Source organism: Bos mutus, chromosome 7 (assembly GCF_027580195.1).
Source record: "Bos mutus isolate GX-2022 chromosome 7, NWIPB_WYAK_1.1, whole genome shotgun sequence".
NCBI lineage: Eukaryota > Metazoa > Chordata > Mammalia > Artiodactyla > Bovidae > Bos > Bos mutus.
In genome coordinates this window covers 42,416,429-42,437,952 of record NC_091623.1, presented here as the reverse complement: position 1 = coordinate 42,437,952, position 21,524 = coordinate 42,416,429, and the positions used below count along the sequence as shown (strand labels likewise).

The window sequence follows — 21,524 nt, the reverse complement described above, 5'->3', positions numbered from 1 at the left end:
TAGCAGTATCTTTTGAGGTCTCAGACTCACCTGCATGGGACTATGAACAGAGGGCTCCTTATGGAAGTCTGAATCCCTTCTGGGTGGATGATGATGGAGACTGAAGCTCTGTCTTCAGCTGAGAGAGCAGGAAGGAGGGGGTAAAGCACTGCTTCTTTACTCAGACTTAGGACTCCAAATGCAACAGTTAGTCTACTCCACGCCCAGGCTGTACAAGCTCAGGGATGCAGCAGAGGAGACATTTACAATGCTCTACATGTGCTCATTAGGTACATTTCCCTCTTGATAAATGACCTACAGGCACATGAATTCCCTGTGGGACTTAGTCTGGACAAAAAGTTTTGTTTTGTTTTGTTTTTCCTGTTCATTCTCTGTTCCCAGGAGACCAGGTTATAAGCCAGGCAAATTCAGTTTTTATTAATTCTTCTCCATTATCTCTAATCCTGCCAGAGTCTAAACTCCCAGCATCTTATCCCAACCCCAACTTTGAGATTTCTCCAATAAGTGAGACTGAGGTAACTGTCTTGAATCGTTCTCTTTGCTGGTCAGTGCATTGACATTTTGTAAGGACACAGCCCATAATATTCTTATCAAAATTTTATTTCCCTTTTTATAAGAGGGACTACTTTGTTTATGTAATCCAAAACATTGGGCAGTGCCCTCTTTGGTTTCTCATGTGTATGTTTTGTGTTTGTGCTCAGTCGCTCAGTGTGTGTGCTCTTTGAGAACCCACAAACTGTAACTCACCGGGCTTCTCTGACCATGGAATTTTCCAGGCAAGAATATTGGAGTGGGTTGCCATTCCCTAGTCTAGGTGATCTTCCAACCCAGGGATCAAATTCATGTCTCTTGTGTCTGCTGCATTGGCAGGCAGATTCTTCACCATTGCACCACCTGGGAAGCTCAGTTAAAACCATTAAGAATTCCATATTTATATCTGAAGTAAATAGTTGTAATTTATCCCCTCATTATAAAATATTTTAACCCATCTTAGCACATTGTATGGATTGTCTGTCTAAATTTAGAGAAGCTTATTCTGTGAAGTATCAATAGCATGCTCAAAATTCTCCAAGCCAGGCTTCAGCAATATGTGAACTGTGAACATCCTGATGTTCAAGCTGGTTTTAGAAAAGGCAGAGGAACCAGAGATCAAATTGTCAGCATCTGCTGGATCATGGAAAAAGAAAGAGAGTTCCAGAAAAGCATCTATTTCTGCTTTATTGACTATGCTAAAGCCTTTGACTGTGTGGATCACAATAAACTGTGGAAAATTCTTCAAGAGATGGGAATACCAGACCACCTGATCTGCCTCTTGAGAAATTTGTATGCAGGTCAGGAAGCAACAGTTAGAACTGGACATGGAAAAACAGACTGGTTCCAAATAGGAAAAGGAGTTCGTCAAGGCTGTATATTGTCACGCTGTTTATTTAACTTATATGCAGAGTACATCATGAGAAACCCTGGACTGGAAGAAGCACAAGCTGGAATCAAGATTGCTGGGAGAAATATCAATAACCTCAGGTATGCAGATGACACCACCCTTATGGCAGAAAGTGAAGAGGAGCTAAAAATCCTCTTGATGAAAGTGAAAGTGGAGAGTGAAAAAGTTGGCTTAAAGCTCAACATTCAGAAAATGAAGATCTTGGCATCCGGTCCCATCACTTCATGGGAAATAGATGGGGAAACAGTGAAAACAGTGTCAGACTTTATTTTTCTGGGCTCCAAAATCACTGCAGATGGTGACTGCAGCCATGAAATTAAAAGACGCTTACTCCTCGGAAGAAAAGTTTTACCAACCTAAATAGCATATTCAAAAGCAGAGACATTACTTTGCCAACAAAGGTCCGTCTCGTCAAGGCTATGGTTTTTCCTGTGGTCATGTATGGATGTGAGCCTTGGACTGTGAAGAAGGCTGAGCACGGAAGAATTGATGCTTTTGAACTGTGGTGTTGGAGAAGACTCTTGAGAGTCCCTTGGACTCCAAGGAGATCCAACCAGTCCATTGTGAAGGAGATCAGCCCTGGGATTTCTTTGGATGGAATGATGCTAAAGCTGAAACTCCAGTACTTTGGCCACCTCATGCGAAGAGTTGATTCATTGGAAAAGACTCTGATGCTGGGAGGGATTGGGGGCAAGAGGAGAAGGGGACGACAGAGGATGAGATGGCTGGATGGCATCACTGACTCGATGGACGTGAGTCTCAGTGAACTCCGGGAGTTGGTGATGGACAGGGAGGCCTGGCGTGCTGCGATTCATGGGGTCACAAAGAGTCAGACACGACTGAGCGACTGAATTGAACTGAACTGAACTGAAGTTTCTTCATGGCAGATTCTTTGAACTCAAATGGTAGTTTCTTCATGGCAGATACTTTGAGTTCAGATGGTAAAGAATCTGCCTGCAATGTGGGAGACTTTGGTTTGATCCCTGAGTTGGGAAGATCCCCTGGAGCAGGGAATAGTATTCTTGACTAGAGAATTCCATGGACAGTGGAGCCTGGTGGGCTACAGTCCATGGGGTCACAAAGAGTCAGCCATGACTGAGCAACTAACACCAGAATGCAATATCCTGTGCTTTGAGGCTTTGTTTCTGGGGAATTATTTTCTTTCTGTGGTAGCGTTACTTTACTTCTTTCTAGTGTGTGATGAGTTGTTCCTGTACTGGAGCATTTGAAGTAGGGAACTTGTTGTTCAGTCCCTAAGTCATGTCCAGCTGTTTGCAACCACATGAACTGCAGCATTCCAGGCTTCCCCATCCTTAGCTGTCTCCCAGAGTTTGCTCCAACTCATGTCTATGGAGTCAGTGATGCCATCCGATCATCTCATCGTCTCTTATTCCCCTCACCTCTTGCCCTCAATCTTTCCCAGCATCACTATCTTTCACATGGAGTTGGGAAAGACTGACTTCACATCACATGGTAAGTATTGGAGCTTCAGCTTCGGTACCAGTCCTTCCAATGAATATTCAGGACAGATTTTCTTTAGGATGGACTGGTTGGATCTCCTTGCAGTCCAAGGGACTCTCAAGAGTTTTCTCCAGCACCACAATTCAAAAGCATCTATTCTTTCATGCTTAATCTTCTTTATTATGGTCCATCTCTCATATCTGTACATCAGATCAGATCAGTTGCTCAGTCGTGTCCGACTCTTTGAGACTCCATAAATCGCAGTACACCAGGCCTCCCTGAGCATCACCAACTCCCGGAGTTCACCCAGACTCATGTCCATCGAGTCAGTGATGCCATCCAGCCATCTCATCTGTCGTCCCCTTCTCCTCCTGCCCCCAATCCCTCCCAGCATCAGAGTATTTTCCAATAAGTCAACTCTTCGCATGAGGTGGCCAAAGTACTGGAGTTTCAGCTTTAGCATCATTCCTTCCAAAGAAATCCCAGGGCTGATCTCCTTCACAATGGACTGGTTGGATCTCCTTGCAGTCCAAGGGACTTTCAAGAGTCTTCTCCAACACCGCAGTTCAAAAGCATCAGTTCTTCGGCTCTCAGCCTTCTTCACAGTCCAACTCTCACATCCATACACGACCACAGGAAAAACCATAGCCTTGACTAGATGAACCTTTGTTGGCAAAGTAATGTTTCTGCTTTTGAATATGCTATCTAGGTTGGTCATAACTTTCCTTCCAAGGAGTAAGAGTCTTTTAATTTCATGGCTGCTTTCACCATCTTCAGTGATCCTGGAGCCCCCCAAAAATATAGTCTGACACTGTTTCCACTGTTTCCCCATCTATTTCCCATGAAGTGGTGGGACCGAATGCCATACATAACTACTGCAAAAATGATAGCTTTGGCTATATGGACCTTTGTTGGCAAAGTGATGTCTCTTCTTTCTAATACACTGTCTAGGTTTGTCATAGCTTTTCTTCCAAGGAGCAAGGGTCTTTTAATTTCATGGCTGCACTCAATATCCACAATGATTTTGGAGTCCAAGAAAATAAATTATGTCATTGTTTCTACTTTTCCCACATTTATTAGCCATGAAGTTGAGAGGGTAACAGGTAGGAAGGCTAGGTGCCCCCAAGTGAAGGAAATAAACTGCAAGTGGCAGATTTTTTCCCCCTTCTCTATACAAAATTAAAAGGAGGTTTCTTTTTTTAAATTTAAATTTATTTATTTTAATTGGAGGCTAATTACTTTACAATATTGTATTGGTTTTGCCATACATCTTTGTTGTTATGATGACACCTGGTTCCCCCTAAACTTAACTTTTCTCAAACCTTTAGCTAACCAATGAATTTTTCTTATGGAAATGTTTTTCTTAAGCTATGTTAATGAACTATGTATTTGCCTTGGAATCTGCCTTTCTTCCAAAAGGTTCAGCCTAAGACTCAAACCTTGAACAGAAAATGGCCCGACAAACCAGTATGTCTTACTCATGGAAATGTTCTCCTAATCTATGCTCATGAAGCTATTTATTTAATTAGAAATCCACCTTTCTTTAAGATTCATGTCAATTGTTTTATGGTGGGGATAATTCACCTTGTGCCAATGTTATCTTAAAATGCATGCTATAGGAGAGGGGCCTGGCGGAACTCTTTCAGTTTTGAGGTGATTCTTTATTTGACTAGCAACTTGTTAACAGATATATAACTACTACTACTACTACTACTACTTCTAAGTCGCTTCAGTCGTGTCCGACTCTGTGTGACCCCATGGACTGCAGCCTATCAGGCTTCTCCGTCCATGGGATTCTCCAGACAAGAACACTGGAGTGGGTTTCCATTTCCTTCTCCAATGCATGAAAGTGGAAAGTGAAAGTGAAGTCGCTCAGTCATGTCCGACTCCCAGCAACCCCATGGACTGCAGCCTACCAGGCTCCTCCATCCATAGGATTTTCTGGGCAACAGTACTGGAGTGGGGTGCCACTGCCTTCTCCCAGGTATATAACTCCTCTCTAAAAAAATAGCAAGAGGGGCATTCTTTCTGTCCCTTTCTGATATCTATATCAGAAACTTCCTCTGTCTCTTTAATATTTTAATAAAACTTTATTACATGAAAGCTTTGAGTGATCGAGCCTTGTCTTTAGCCCCGGATCAAAATCTTCTCCTCTGGAGGTCACAAATCCCGGTGTAGCTCATGGCTCGCAGCCAGGCCTTTCAAAGTGATGGGACTGGATGCCATGATCTTAGTTTTTTGAATGTTGAGTTTTAAGTCAGCTTTTTCACTCTCCTCTTTCATCCTAATCAAGAAATTCTTTAGTTCCTCTTCACTTTCTTCCATTAGAGTGGCATCATCTGCATATCTGAGGTCGTTGATAACACCAATACAGTATACTAACACATATATATGGAATTTAGAAAGATGGTGACAATAAACCCTGCAATCTTGATTCCAGCTTGGGATTCATCCTGCCCAACATTTCATGTAATGTACTTTGCATATAAATAAGCACAGTGACAATGTAGAGCCTTAAAGTACTCCTGTCCCAATTTTGAACGAGTCAGTTGTTCCATGTAATATTCTCACTGTTGCTTCTTGACCTGCATATAGGTTTCTCAGGAGACAGGTATGGTTGTCTGATTTTCTCATCTCTGAGAATTGTCCAGTTTATTGTGATCTACACAGTCAAAGGCTTTATCATAGTCAATGAAACAGAAGAAGATACTTTTCTAGAATTCCTTTGATTTTTCTATGATTCAGCAGTTGTTGGCAACCTGATCTCTGGTTCCTCTGCCTTTTCTAAATCCAGCTTTTACCTTTCCCTGGTTCAGAATCAGTTAAAAGCAGATGAATGGATAAGAAAGCTGTGGTACATATACACAATGGAGTATTACTCAGCCATTAAAAAGAATACACTTGAATCAGTTCTAATGAGGTGGATGAAACTGGAGCCTATTATACAGAGTGAAGTAAGCCAGAAAGAAAAACACCAGTACAGTATACTAACGCATATATATGGAATTTAGAAAGACGGTAACAATAACCCTGTATACGAGACAGCAAAAGAGACACTGATGTATAGAACAGTCTTTTGGACTCTGTGGGAGAGGGAGAGGGTGGGATGATTTGGGAGAATGGCATTGAAATACGTATAATATCATATATGGAATGAGTCACCAGTCCAGGTTCAATGCATGATACTGGATGCTTGGGGCTGGTGCACTGGGATGACCCAGAGGGGTGGTATGGGGAGGGAGGAGGGAGGAGGGTTCAGGATGGGGAACACATGTATACCTGTGGCGGATTCATTTCGATATTTGGCAAAACCAATACAATATTGTAAAGTTTAAAAATAAAATTAAATTAAAAAACAAAAGAAGGTCAACCATAAAAATTTGAGGTTTTACTTTCATTGTCCAGTAGGTGACAGTATAGCAACTACAAATTTCTTCTGCCTGAACTGCCTTTGTTTTTTGTTCTGCTCGTTCCACCTTCCATCGCCTCTATCAGAGGTGTCATCCTGAGACTTAGTTATTGTTTCTGGTGTCTCTTGGACTGTTGTTACCTTGCTGCTGACAGTGTGGCTGGCATGTTGCCTGGTACTCTGGGTGGGTAGATTTTCTGATGCACCTGGGAACTCCTGGGACATATGAAGCCATAAGGTTAGAGTGATGGTAGGTGGTGGAGCTGGGGTTATAAGGGTGCTATGGCATGTTCCTGGTGGCTCAGATGGTAAAAAAAAAAATGCATCTGCAGTGCAGGAGACTCAGGTTTGATCCCTAGGTAGGGAAGATCCCCTGGAGAAGGAAGTGGCTACTCACTCCAGTATTCTTGTCTGGAGAATTCCATGGAAAGAGGAGCCTGGTGGCTATAGTCTATCTTGTCACAAAGAGTCAAACAGACTGAAGTGACTTAGCATGCACACACATGACATGTTCAGTGTGGTAAGATTCAACAACCTCAGTCACTGTAGGTGTGGAACTAGGAGGAAGAGTCATGGAACCCTAGGTGACTATGGGGACAGGATCCCATGCCTCATGGCCACCTGTACTGACACACCTAATTAGAGATGACATAGGAAGCTCCCTACAGTGCATGAAATCCATGCACAAAATACTGAAATTAATTTCTTTATGGTAAAATATAAATGATAGCATTTCAACAATGCAGTAATGCCAATTTGTGTGAAAATTAGTCATGTTATTTTCCCCTTTTCTCATAGTCTACACCACCACATGGCACCAAGGAACCTAACAGCAGTTTCTTAATTTCTTCTTATGGGATTTTCAGAGGAATCAGAACTGCAAACCCTCTTATTTGTTATTTTTCTCTCCATGCACCTGATCAGTGTGTTTGGAAACCTACTCATTATCATTGCTGTCCAGTCAGACCTCTTCCTCTCCAACCTGTCCTTTGTAGACATCTGTTTCACCTCCACCACCATCCCAAAGATGCTGTGGAGCATCCAGAGACAGAGCAAAGTTATCATCTATGAAGGCTGTGCATCCACGTTCATTTTTTCTTACTTTTTTGCTGGACTGGATATCTTTCTCCTGACAGTGATGGCTTTTAATCAATATGCGGTCATCTGTCACCCCTGCACTACATGGTCATCATGAACCCCCGGCTCTGTGGACTGCTGGTGCTGGTGTCCTGGGTCATCAATGTCCTGCATTCCTTGTTAGAAAACTTAATGGTGTTGTGACTGACCTTCTGTAATGTCTTAGAAATCTCACACTTTTTCTGTGAACTCAGTCAGATGATCCAACTTGCCAGTTCTGCCACCTTTATCAATAACGTGGTGATGTAATCTGTAGCTCTGTTTCTGGCGATGGTTCCTTCATGTGTATCCTTTACTCTTATTCTAAGGAAGTTTCCTTCATACACAGAATCTCATCAGGTCAGGGGAACAATAAAGCATTTTTACCTGTGCATCTCATCTCTCAGTTGTCTCCTTATTTTATTGTACAGGCTTAAGATGTATCTTAGCTCTGCTGCTACTCACAGCTCAAACTCAAGTGCAACAGCCTCAGTGATGTACTTTGTGGTCACACTTATGCTGAAACCCTTCATCTACAGCCTGAGAAATAAAAACTTAAAGAGGGGTCTAAACATGTTCTTTGGAAAGGTAAGTACAAAGGGTCCAGTTGTCCGAGGGCTTAAGGAGTACCTGTGATAGCAAAGCTCAAATTCTTAGCCAAATGTTGCCAATGTTTTGTCAGACTGTGAAGATAGAACGTATCTCTTCTATTTTTCTTGGAATTTATATTTTGATTTTAACCTCTTTATATAATTTAGATAACTCACTCTTTTTTTTTTAAACTTAAATTTACTCTCTTAAGTTTTGTTATATCTATGAGTGCCAAGTTGTTGTTTTTTTTTTTTTTCCTTCTAATTTCCCTTTGTGTGTTAATCACACAGTCGTGACTGATTCTGAGGCTCCCTAGACTGTAGCCCATCATGCTCCTCTGTCCATGGGATTCTCCCAGCAAGAACACTGGGGTCAGTTGCTATTTCCTTCTCCAGGGATCTTCCTGACCCAGGGATCAAACCTGCATTGTCAGACAGATTCTTTACCACAGGGAAAGCCAACCTGAGGAAGTATACGAATAAGTTTTTCTGCCTTGTTATGTAATTATTATAAAGGGAATGCCCAAACATTCTGTTTCTTTACTTCTGAAGGCCATGCAGAAAAGGGATGCTGTGAGAAAAGAAATGAAAACTGCAAAAATACTTGTATAGTCCAAAGAATACATTGAAGGGTAAGGGGTGTATGTATATGTGTGCATTCAGTTCAGTTCAGTTCAGTTCAGTCACTCAGTTGTGTCTGACTCTTTGGGACCCCATGAATTGCAGCACGCCAGGCCTCCCTGTCCATCGCCAACTCCCGGAGTTCACTCAGACACATCCATCGAGTCAGTGATGCCATCCAGCCATCTCATCCTCTGTTGTCCCCTTTTCCTCCTGCCCCCAATCCCTCCCAGCATCAGAGTCTTTTCCAATTATCTGTATATATTTTATTTTAAAAAACACACTCACACACAAACATGTACTTACACACAGACCCATATATATTCCCATTTATTATATTGAGAATAACCTTTACAGAAAATGGAGAGTAATAAAATGAAAATAATGAATATCTTTATTAATATGGACTTTAAGTAATGTAGAAATCTAGATAATAACATTTGAAATAGAATATGAAGATTGGGATACATGTCTCTTTCAATTCTGGTTTCTTCAGTGTGTATGCCCAGCAGGATACTTGGAGCTGGTGCACTGGGATGACCCAGAGGGATGGTATGGGGAGGGAGGTGGGAGAGGGGTTCAGGATTGGGAACACGTGTACACCCGTGGCAGATTCGTGTTGATATATGGCAAAACCAATACAATATTGTAAAGTAAAAAAAAAAAAAAGAATATGAGACCTTGTCTTTGATGTGAATTACTTTTCCTGTCTTAACCTCTCAAAATAAAACTGCATTTACATTTATGTATCCAGTGTGTGCACACAGGAGAAGGCAATGGCACCCCACTCCAGTACTTTTGCCTGGAAAATCCCATGAACAGAGCGGCCTGGTGGGCTGCCGTCTACGGGTCGCACAGAGTCGGACACGACTGAGCGACTTCACTTTCACTTTTCACTTTCATGCACTGGAGAAGGAAATGGCAACCCACTCCAGTGTTCTTGCCTGGAGAATCCCAGGGACGGGGGAGCCTGGTGGGCTGCCGTCTATGGTGTCGCATGGAGTCGCACACGACTGAGCGACTTCACTTTCACTTTTCACTTTCATGCACTGGAGAAGGAAATGGCAACCCACTCCAATGTTCTTGCCTAGAGAATCCCAGGGGCAGAGGAGCCTGGTGGGCTGCCTTCTATGGGGTCACACAGTGTCGGACACAACTGAAGTGACTTAGCAGCAGCAGCAACCAGTGTGTGCACACAGGCTTAGTCATGTCCTACTCTTTGTGACCCCAAGGACTGTAGCCTGCCAGGCTTCTCTGTCCATGAAATTCTCCAGGCAAGAGTATTGGAATGGGTTGCCATTTTCTCTTCTAGGGGATCTTTCCAACCCAGAGATTGAACCCAAGTCTCCTGTGTCTTCTGCATTGACAGGTGGATTCTTTACCACTGTGCCACCTGGGAAGCCCATCAATGAACCAGGTGCTTGGAGTGGATAAGTCCCAATATGGGGGCTGCATTCCTGGTGCCTCTGAAAATTCCAGAAGTCATTCTGAATTTCGGGTAACTTCTGGTTCCATGTGGTACAAGTGACTGCCAATAAAGTGTTTTAAAGATTAATATTCACACAAGCTCATGTTCAGTTCAGTTCAGTTCAGTTGCTCAGTCGTGTCTGACTCTTTGTGACCCCATGAATTGCAGCACGCCAGGCCTCCCTGTCCATCACCAATTCCCGGAGTTCAGCCAGACTCATGTCCATAGAGTCAGTGATGCCATCCAGCCATCTCATCCTCTGTCGTCCCCTTCTCCTCCTGCCCCCAGTCTTCCCAGCATCAGAGTCTTTTCCAATGAGTCAACTCTTCGCATGAGGTGGCCAAAGTACTGGAGTTTCAGCTTTAGCATCATTCCTTCCAAAGAAATCCCAGGGCTGATCTCCTTCAGAATGTACTGGTTGGATCTCCTTGCAGTCCAAGGGACTCTCAAGAGTCTTCTCCAACACCACAGTTCAAAAGCATCAATTCTTTGGCTCTCAGCCTTCTTCACAATCCAACTCTCACATCCATACATGACCACAGGAAAAACCATAGCCTTGACTAGATGAACCTTTGTTGGCAAAGTAATGTCTCTGCTTTTGAATATGCTATCTAGGTTGCTCATAACTTTCCTTCCAAGGAGTAAGCGTCTTTTAATTTCATGGCTGCAGTCACCATCTGCAGTGATTTTGAAGCCCAGAAAAATAAAGTCTGACACTGTTTCCACTGTTTCCCCATCTATTTCCCATGAAGTGATGGGACCAGATGCCATATTCTTTGTTTTCTGAATGTTGAGCTTTAAGCCAACTTTTTTACTCTCCACTTTCACTTTCATCAAGAGGCTTTTGAGTTCCTCTTCACTTTCTGCCATAAGGGTGGTGTCATCTGCATATCTGAGGTTATTGATATTTCTCTCAGCAATCTTGATTCCAGTTTGTGTTTCTTCCAGTCCAGCGTTTCTCATGATGTACTCTGCATATAAGTCAAAATAAACAGTGACAATATACAGCCTTGACATACTCCTTTTCCTATTTGGAACCAGTCTGTTTTTCCATGTCCAGTTCTAACTGTTGCTTCCTGACTTGCATAAAGATTTCTCAAAAGGCAGGTCAGGTGGTCTGGTATTTCCATCTCTTTCAGAATTTTCCACAGTTTATTGTGATCCACACAGTCAAAGGCTTTGGCATAGTCAATAAAGCAGAAATAGATGTTTGTCTGGAACTCTCTTGCTTTTTCCATGATCCAGCGGATGTTTGCAATTTGGTCTCTGGTTCCTCTGCCTTTTCTAAAGCCAGCTTGAACATCAGGAAGTTCACGGTTCATGTATTGCTGAAGCCTGGCTTGGAGAATTTTAAGCATTACTTTACTAGCGTGTGAGATGAGTGCAATTGTGTGGTAGTTTGAGCATTCTTTGGCATTGCCTTTCTTTGGGATTGGAATGAAAACTGACCTTTTCCAGTCACTGTCATATAATTTTAAAGCAGAGAAGTTTATTTTTTTAATATAAATTTATTTATTTCAATTGGAGGCTAATTACTTTACAATATTGTATTGGTTTTGCCATATATCAACTTGAATCTGCCATGGGTGTACACGTGTTCCCCATCCTACACCCCCTCTCCCACCTCCCTCCCCATACCATCCCTCTGGGTCATCCCAGTGCACCAGCCCCAAGCATCCTGTATCATGCATCAAACCTGGACTGGCAATTCATTTCATATATGATATTATACATGTTTCAATGCCATTCTCCCAAATCATCCTACCCTCTCCCTCTCCCACAGAGTCCAAAAGACTGTTCTATACATCTGTGTCTCTTTTGCTGTCTCATATACAGGGTTGTCATTACCATCTTTCTAAATTCCATATATATGCATTAGTACACTGTATTGGTGTTTTTCTTTCTGGCTTTCTTCACTCTGTATAATAGGCTCCAGTTTCATCCACCTCATTAGAACTAATTCAAATATATTCTTTTTAATGGCTGAGTAATACTCCATTGTGTATATGTACCACATAACCTTCTTATCCATTCATCTGCTGATGGACGTCTAGTTTACTTCCATGTTCTGGCTATTATAAACAGTGAAAGCAGAGAAGTTTCATTTTAATATTTTCTTTATGAATCAGTGCCAAATGGCAACCCACTCCAGTATCTTGCCTGGAGAATCCCAGGGACAGAGGAGCCTGGTGGGCTGCCATCTATGGGGTCGCACAGAGTCGGACACGACTGAAGCAACTTAGCAGCAGCAGCCCCTTTAGGATATTCTATTTCCATTTCTTGCCAGGAATTCCTTTACTAGTCTCAGGATCTTTTTCAAGCATAATTTATACCATTTTTATTAAAAATATCTTTCATTTAATTGAGGAATATATATTGAGTATCAGATATTTTTCAGGCACTACCCAGGCAAGGAGTATTGGATACCGAGGAAAAAACATCTATACAATCCAGTAACAGAGAAAGAATACAAACAAATAAAATAATGATATAATAGGTCAGATGGTGACAAGTGTGATGAAGAAAACAGAAGCAGGTATAAAAGAAAGAGTGAAGAGCAGCCACTATTTTTTATTGGGTGTTCTGGCAGGACTGCAGTCAAGATTATGTTTCAAAAGAGACTTTAAGGAAGAGACAGCAGGGGGAATGAACTCATCTGGGGAAGTGTATGACTGGCAGAGGGCATGGCCCCTGCAAAAGTCCTGAGGAAGGTGCCTGTTTCAATCAGTCAAGTATAGGAAAGGAAGGCAGTGTCTGGTAGGGGAATGAGAAAGATGGAGGGTGATGAGAGATGATGTCAGAGAATGTTGAGCAACAAGGTGACCTCCCTGATGAAGTAATTTCAAGTCACAGGTGTCCCTCCTCCACACCATGTACCTTTACACCTTATTAATCTGGTTGCAAAGACATCCCATGAATTGTTACCATGTTGGTTGAGTTCTGGTCTCTGTATTATTAAGGGTCATCTTGAAAATATAAGCCCAGTTACTTCTGCACAGAAAAGAAACAGTCATTGTTTTCCTTGTTTGATTTTTTCTGTGTTTTGTTTTCAAGCAGTTTATTAAATTTCTTTAAGAGGATTATTATATATATTTAGTTAGACAGTTTACAGAGCTCTATTTCTTTAGGGGCATTCATAGGAGCTGTATTAGTTTTCTTGCAGTCTGTGTGTGTTCAGTCATGTCTGACTTTTTGCAACCCCATAAACTGTTGCATGCCAGGCTCCTCTGCCCATGGAATTTTCCAGGCAGGAATATTGGAGTGGTTTCCCATTTCCTACCCAGTGGTCTTTTGGATACAGGCATGAACCCATGTCTCCTGTGTTTCTTGACTTGGCAGGTAGATTCTTTACCACAGCGCCACCTGGGAAGTCCTCTAAGTGGTTTCTTATTTTCCTTGAGTACTTGTGATCCTCACAGCCTTGCATCAGTGTGCATTTAAAGAAGTTGGTATCTCTTCCTGTCTTGGCATAGAAAGTCCTTCACCAGACAGTCTGTCATGGGCCAGATGATTATGTCTTTTGGTCAGCTTCCTTCTGGAGTCCTAAAATGGGCAGGTCTTATGTCTGGGCAGGTGATTGATAAGGTCTGATGCTTGGGGCCCTGGGGATAGACCTTGACTTTGGGTTTGGAGAGGTTGATGAGGCATCAGGGAACACTGGAATGGGCCTGGCAGTTGGGCTGCAAGAGCTGGCCTCATGCTGGGGTAGACTGAAAGCTCTGGTTAAACAGGAGTCATGCTGACTTGGTGCTTAGATGAGCTTGGAGCCTAAGGTCTCAACAATCATATGGTATCCTATTCTCAGGACCGCCTACAGCTTGGGTCAATGCAGGATGTCCTCAGCTGTGGGGCATGGAACATTGTTCTACTGGAGCCTCAGGCTGGGGAAGTCTGCCTGGAGCCTGAGGCTGCAGGGGGTGGCCTGGTGTATGGGTTACAATGAGGTCAGACAAACACTTCAGCTTCTTTCTGTCATGGGGAGGGTGTCTGTCTAAAATGCTTTGTTGCCCACTTGTGGAAAAGTTGTAATGAGGATAACAGAAAAATGTCTTTACTAATTTTTTCTCTTATTAATGTACTATAATCAACAGCCTAGAATCCTGACACTTACAAAGGTACTGTTGTATACAGACAGTTATTCAAACTGATCTTTCTAGTGGTGGAAGAGGAGACGGCGATGGCATCCCCTCCAGTACTCTTGCCTGGAAAGTCCCACAGGCAGAGGAGACTGGTAGGCTGCAGTCCATGGGGTCACGAAGAGTCGGACATGACTAAGCGACTTCACTTTCACCTTCACTTTCCTGCATCGGAGAAGGAAATGGCAACCCACTCCAGTGTTCTTGCCTGGAGAATCCCAGGGACAGGGGAGCCTGGTGAGCTGCCGTCTATGGGGTCGCACAGAGTCGGACATGACTGAAGTGACTTAGCAGCAGCAGCAGTGTTGGAAGAATGCTAGAAATCCTTATATACCTCATATCGAGAAAGGCATGGCAACCCACTCCAGTATTCTTGCCTGGAGAATCCCATGGACAGAAGAGATTAGTGGGCTACAGTCCATGGAGTTACAAAGAGTCAGACATGACTGAATGACTAGCACACACACACACACACACACACACACACCATCATATACCATTTTACTGACATTCAGTTCAGTTCAATCGCTCAGTCATGTCCAACTCTTTGCGACCCCAAGAATCGTAGCAAGCCAGGCCTCCCTGTCCATCACCAACTCCCAGAGTTCACTCAGACTCACATCCATCGAGTCAGTGATGCCATCCAGCCATCTCATCCTCTGTTGTCCCCTCCCCGTCCTGCCCCCCAATCCCTCCCAGCATCAGAGTCTTTTCCAATGAGTCAACTCTTCACATGAGGTGACTCAGAGAAAGTATTTCTCGTCCATCTATCACCTGTACTTTTAAAATATATGTTGCTTAATGTATATCATTATATTCTAATAGGGTTTCCCAGGTGGCACTAGTGGTAAACAGATCCAGTGCTAATTCAGAAGCTTCAGGAGATGTGAGTTAGATCCTTAGGTTGGGAAGATACCCTGGAGGAGGACACGGCCACCCACTCCAGTATTCTTGCCAGGATAATCCCATGGACAGAGGAGCCTGACGGGGTCACAATGAGTTGGACACAACTGAGCATACAGCATGATACTCTAATAAATTAGTTAACAGGAAAAAATTAAATTTGAGGTATTAATTAAAAATTAATAAGTCAGATAATATTTAGAGTGAAGTATGGAATATAGGTCTTCTAACTGGGAAGAAAGCAAAGTGCTATATATGGATATAGGAATTGTGACATTAGGTAAAGGGATTCACATTTCAGAAACTCATTTTTTCTGTAAATGGGTAAACTGGATATAGACAAGGAATGAGCTGACCATAAATATGTTCAAGACAAAAAACACACAAAACACAGTTTCATGGAGGAGCCTTAGAAACACAATGAAGAGACTTCTAGCTGAATAAAGACTCATCAAGTGGCAAACAGGGCTCAGGACCACTCCCTATCATACTGTCTCATTCAATAATAAAGTCATTATGACAAGTTATTTTATTTTATGTTGGCTTGTTATGCTGCAATAACTGATACAATAACCCAAAGGCACAGAACTGAAGGCAATGAAAATAATCTACCTTATCTTATTTTTGACATTTATTCTGATATTTGAAGATAGCATTTCTGATTGTATCATTATTTATGATACAAATCTCTGCCTGCAATTCCTGGGTCTAGAAGAGCCGCTGGAGAAGGGATATTCTACCCACTCCAGTATTCCTGGGCTTCCCTTGTGGCTCAGCTGGTGAAGAATTTCCCTGCAATGCGGGAGACCTGGATCCAATCCCTGGGTCGGGAAGATCCCCTGGAGAAGGGAAAGGCTACCTACTCCAGTATTCTGGCCTAGAGAATTCCATGGACTGTATGGTCCATGGGGTCGCAAAGGGTTGGACACGACTGAGAGACTTTCACTTTCACAAGTAACAGTAGTAAAAAATGACTACACTGATATCCTTTCCAGCTACCTAGGAGAACTTGGAAGGACATGCAGGTTGGTGCAGAAACTCAGCTGACCCTGAATCACATGACTAAGAAGATTCACATTGTCTTGGGAATCATTTATGATAATAAAGATTGAAGAAATGTCCCTGTATAGGAGATATATAATAGATGATTGTGGTTATTCACTGTCCCTCTAGTGTTCATAATGAAATTTAGAAAAGGATGAGTTATTTTACTTAGAGCAATAGAAAGAATCATGTTTGTATGCATCACTGGAAGATTTCAAGAAAAAAAACAACAACAACAACAGTAATTCAATGAAAAACCTTAAAACATACCTCCCAAAAGGTCACACCAAAGAATAAACCCCCCTTAAACAAGTGATATATATCTTACTTCAAAAAGTAAGTGTATATTTTGAAAAATAAATATTATGCAGAGTGATACAAAGTATAAGTTAAAGCTTGCTTCATCATATTCAAGGTCATATGAATCCAATGGTTTATTCAAATATTCGTTTTCATGGAGACATCACTAGGAGACATGCATTTGGTAGACAAAGTTAGGGGCTAGTGTTGGCACTGTGCATACAGGGTGTATAAGAAAAAGAATACTCACTCCAGTATTTTTGCTGGGTATTAATTAATTGAAATTAATGAATGAAAACAAATGATTAGCTAAACCCACTATATGTTGCTGCTGCTAAGTCACTACAGTCGTGTCTGACTCTGTGCAACGCCATAGACGGCAGCCCACCAGGCTCCTACGTCCCTGGGATTCTCCAGGCAAGAACACTGGAGCACTATATGTTAAATCTATATAATTATGAAAAACAACTGTTATTGATACACAAGCAGTTGTGCTTATATGGTGAAAAATGGTGGTCTCAGATTTTCCTCTCCTATAAACTTATATAAATGACCTTGTTTTCTCAAATGTGTTCTTCTTTACCCCCATAGGTTTAGTACAGCCTAGAGTTATGCTTTTAGGAAAACTAATGGAAGATTACATAGGATTAAATATGACATTTGAGAAAAAAATACTGAGAAATGCATATTGTCCCACGAGACAAATGAGATTCTTCAAATATTTAATATTTGAGGTTGGGAATAAATTTGGAAGACAAAAAAAAAAAGGGGGAAAGTGTTCAATATCAGAGAGAGAATAAAGCAAAATAATGGTAGTTAAAGTTTTTTAGATAAATGGAAGCCAAAGAAATAAAAATTCCAGAAATAAATAGAGCAAGTTCTAGTTTCAAAATGTGATTCAAATAATCACAATTTACGGCTTTGAAGTTGTGAATTAACAGCAGTTCTTCAACATCAAGTCAATTATCTCTTTTATAGTTTCCTTTGTAAATAATATTTTCAGAGCTCCTTTTATGTCATTATTCCTGAGACTGTAGATGAAAGGGTTCAGCATGGGTGTGACCACGGTGTACATCACCGAGGTGATTACACTTGACTGTGAGCTGTGGGTATCAGCAGAAGCAATGAACACTCCTAGGACTGAAGAGTAAAATAAGGAGACAACTGAGAGGTGAGATGCACAGGTGGAAAATGCTTTATACTTCCCTGAGCTGATGAGATTCCACATACAGAGGAGACTATCTGAGAGTAAGAGTAAAGAATACACACGGAGGAACCAACAACGATCAGCACTCCTGCAAAATACATCACCATGTCACAGATGGAGGTGTTAGAACAGGCAAGTAGGACAACCTGACTGGGTTCACAGAAAAAGTGAGGGATTTCATTGTTTGTACAGAAGGACACCTGCACCACCATTAAGCTCTGTAGCAAGGAATACAGGAAACTCATAATAAAAGATGACAGAACCAGGAGACCACAGAGCCAGGGTTTCATGATGACCATGTAGTGCAGAGGGTGACAGATGGCCACATACCGGTCATAGGCCATCACAGTCAGGAGGAAGCCATCCAGTCCCCCAAACAGTAATATAAAATACATCTGGATGATGCAACCTTCATAGGTTATTACTTTGTTGTGAGTCTGGATGTTCCACAGCATCTTTGGGATGGTGGTGGAGGTGAACCAGATGTCTGCAAAGGACAAGTTGGAGAGGAAGAAGTACATGGGGGTATGCAGGTGGGGGTCTGAGCTGACAGCCAGGATGATGAGCAGGTTTCCAAACACAGTGATCAGGTACATGGAGAGGAAAAGCCCGAATATGAGAGGCTGCAGTTCTGGTTCCTTTGATAATCCCAGAAGAAGAAATCCTGAAACCTGTGTGCTATTACTGGTTCCATAAGGTAGATATAATGACTAGAAAAGAAAAAAATAATATGACTAATTTTCATACAAATGGGCATTACTAGCTAGGTGAAATACTACAATTATATATATATATATATATATATATATATATATATATATATATATATAGCTTGTATATATTAAAGTTTTAAATTAAGCCATACACACACACACACACACACACACACACACACGCACACACACCAATGAGGAAGCCACTACCTAGCAGCACTTGTATATATGGCTTAACTGAAAACTTACATGCGTGCTAAATCGCTTCAGTCATGTCTGACTCTTTGTGACCCTATGGATGGTAGAACACCAGGCTCCTCTGTCCATGGGATTCTCCAGGCAAGAATACTGGAGTGGGTTGCCCTCCAGGGGATCTTCCCAACCCAGGGATCGAATCTGCATCTCTTATGTCTCCTGCATTGGCAGACTGGTTCTTTAGAACTATATATATATATATATATATATAGAGAGAGAGAGAGAGAGAGAGAGAGAGATCTATATCTAGATTTATGTAGAGACAGAGAGACAGTAACTCACTCCAGTATTCTTGCCTGAAAAATCCCATGGACAGAAGAGTCTGGTGGGCTGCAGTCCAAAGGGTTTCAGAAGAATCAGACACAATTGAGCAACTAAGCACACACACACACACACATAGAGTTTGAATCTCATCCCTTTAAAGGATTCTTCGTGGCTTCCCTGTATATGAATTCTTGTCTCAGCTTTGTCCTACAAAAGTCCTACAATGTAATCATGAATGAGGAAAGAATATTAGCAAATACATTTCATGCCAGGTGGTGGCAGCTGCTATGAAGTGTTCACCCAGATGGTTACGAATTTTGCCTGCAATGCAGGAGACCTGGGTTCAATCCCTGGCTTGGGAAGCTCCCGTGGAGAAGGGAATGGCTACCCACTCCAGTATTCTTGCCTGGAGAAGCCCATGGACAGAGAAGCCTGGCAGGCTACAGTCCATTGGGTAGCAAAGAATTGGACATGACGGAGTGACTAACATTTTTACTTTCATAAGAGAGAGGGCTGTTATTTTTTATTGGGAATTCAGGAATCCTATAAACAAAATGATATTTAAAAAGATACTTCAGGGAGGACACAGCTGGTGACAAGAGGTTATCAGGGTGGCATGTGTGTCCTTAAGGGAAAAGAACCTGTGAAAAAATCTGAGGGTCTTTTTTCCCCAGATATACAAGTTTCAAACTTAAGCCATTGTTTGGGGGAATGTAAGAAGGAGGTTCCCTTGGACTGCAAGGAGATCCAACCAGTCCATTCTAAAGGAGATCAGCACTGGGTGTTCTTTGGATGGAATGATGCTGAAGCTGAAACTCCAGTACTTTGGCCACCTCATGCGAAGAGTTGACTCATTGGAAAAGACTCTGATGCTGAGAGGGATTGGGGGCAGGAGGAGAAGGGGATGACAGAGGATGAGATGGCTGGATGGCATCACTGACTCGATGGACGTGAGTCTGAGTGAACTCCGGGAGTTGGTGATGATGGACAGGGAGGCCTGGCGTGCTGCGATTCATGGGGTCTCAAAGAGTCAGACACAACTGAGCAACTGAACTGAAGAAGGAGGTGATGAAGGGTTGTATTAGAGGATGCTGAAGAATAAAGTGGCTTCCCTGATATTGTTAAAACTTCAAGACACGGGGAGTCTCTTGCCCATGTGTTCTTTGCACTCTGTGTATCCCCTGGATACACAGATTAACTAATAAAGCAGAAAAAATATGTAAATGATAAAAGAGATATCACTATGATATCAAGTCACTTTATCAATTCAACATCCCATTATAAAAATAAGCAATGGGAATAAATCCACAATTTAGAAAAGGAAATGCATAATATACAACAATAGTGGGAGATTTTTAAGGTGAAATGGTAAAATAAACTTCTAAACTATATTAATAACAACTTTTGAAATTAAAAACTTGACACTGCATCTTGGATCTACCACATATTAGCTGTTTGAATTTCAAGAGGCAACTGAACCATTCAAAAAGTTTACATCTTTTCCCAAATAGTGGGAATAGGAGTATTTATCCTCCTGAAAGTGTTAGTCACTCAGTCGTGTCTGACTCTTTGTAACCCCATGGACTGTAGCTTGCCAGGCTCCTCTGTTCATGGAATTCTCCAGGCAAGTATATGGAATGGGTTGTCGTTCCCTTCTCCAGGGCATCTTCCCAACCCAGGGACTGAACCCAGTTATCTCACATCACAGACAGATTCTTTCCCATATGAGCCATGAGGGAAGCCCCTATTCTCCTAAGGAGATGGTTGACAATCTATGTAAAAAGATTAGCATGAACACTGGGCTTGGGTCCCTGTGTTATATAGCAGCTCCCCATTACCTCTCTTGACAGTTTATATAGATCAATGCTAGCAAACTCTGGGCTCTGGGTTTGCTCTCAGGTGATCTCAGGTACACATGCATGGATTTGATCTTCTTGGACCCTTTCCTGCAGTAACTCCTGGACTTGCCAACTCACCTGGTTGGGAACTCTGAGAGGAAGATCACTGCGAGAAGGTCCAAACTCCTCCTGGATGGTTAATAGTGGAAACTGAAGCTCTGGTCCCACAAAAGACAGTGTAAAAGAGGCTTGCATGAGTCTCCCAGCCAAATGTAGGACTCTAACAGCAATAACCACGTTCCATCCACTGCAAGGTTGTACAGACTGAGGGATGCAGCAGAGGAGATATTTACAGCTACCCCTGTCTACTAATCAGCATGTTTCCCTCTTTCTACTCCAACCTTTAGGCCCATGATTTCCCTGTGGGACACTGGTCTGAACAGGGAAGGAAATGTCCTGGAGATTCTGTGTTCCCAAGAGACCAGGTTAGAGTCAAGAGAATCAACTTCTAATTATCGTTGTTCTTCCTCATGCACTTTGCTGACTTCTTCAGTCTAACCTTTGAAAAATGCCTCATCCCAAACCTGATTTTCTCCAAGTTTAGGAATAGATCACATTCCTTCCTGGAGTAGATCCTTGACTCTTCAAATATTGACTTGTAGTAGAGACACAACCCCTGATGTCTAGAAAAAGTTGCTCTTCTCCTCCTCAGCAAGGACAAGGAGGAGCACTGTACAGCTTAGCTTGGTGCCACATTG

General features: G+C 42.2%; 1 protein-coding gene and 1 pseudogene across 1 annotated transcript; one reads left to right on the top strand and one right to left on the bottom strand.

Annotated features, from left to right (window-relative positions):
• The first annotated feature begins 7,221 nt into the window (after window positions 1-7,221).
• On the top strand, window positions 7,222-16,257 carry LOC138988579 (olfactory receptor 1571-like; annotated as a pseudogene).
• A 1,166-nt stretch (window positions 16,258-17,423) lies between these two features.
• On the bottom strand, window positions 17,424-21,021 carry LOC102284266 (olfactory receptor 7A10). The gene is given in 3 exon segments (XM_005906117.2): window positions 17,424-17,701; window positions 17,704-18,406; window positions 20,905-21,021. Coding segments are annotated over 3 exon segments (1,098 nt in total).
• Window positions 21,022-21,524: the final 503 nt, after the last annotated feature.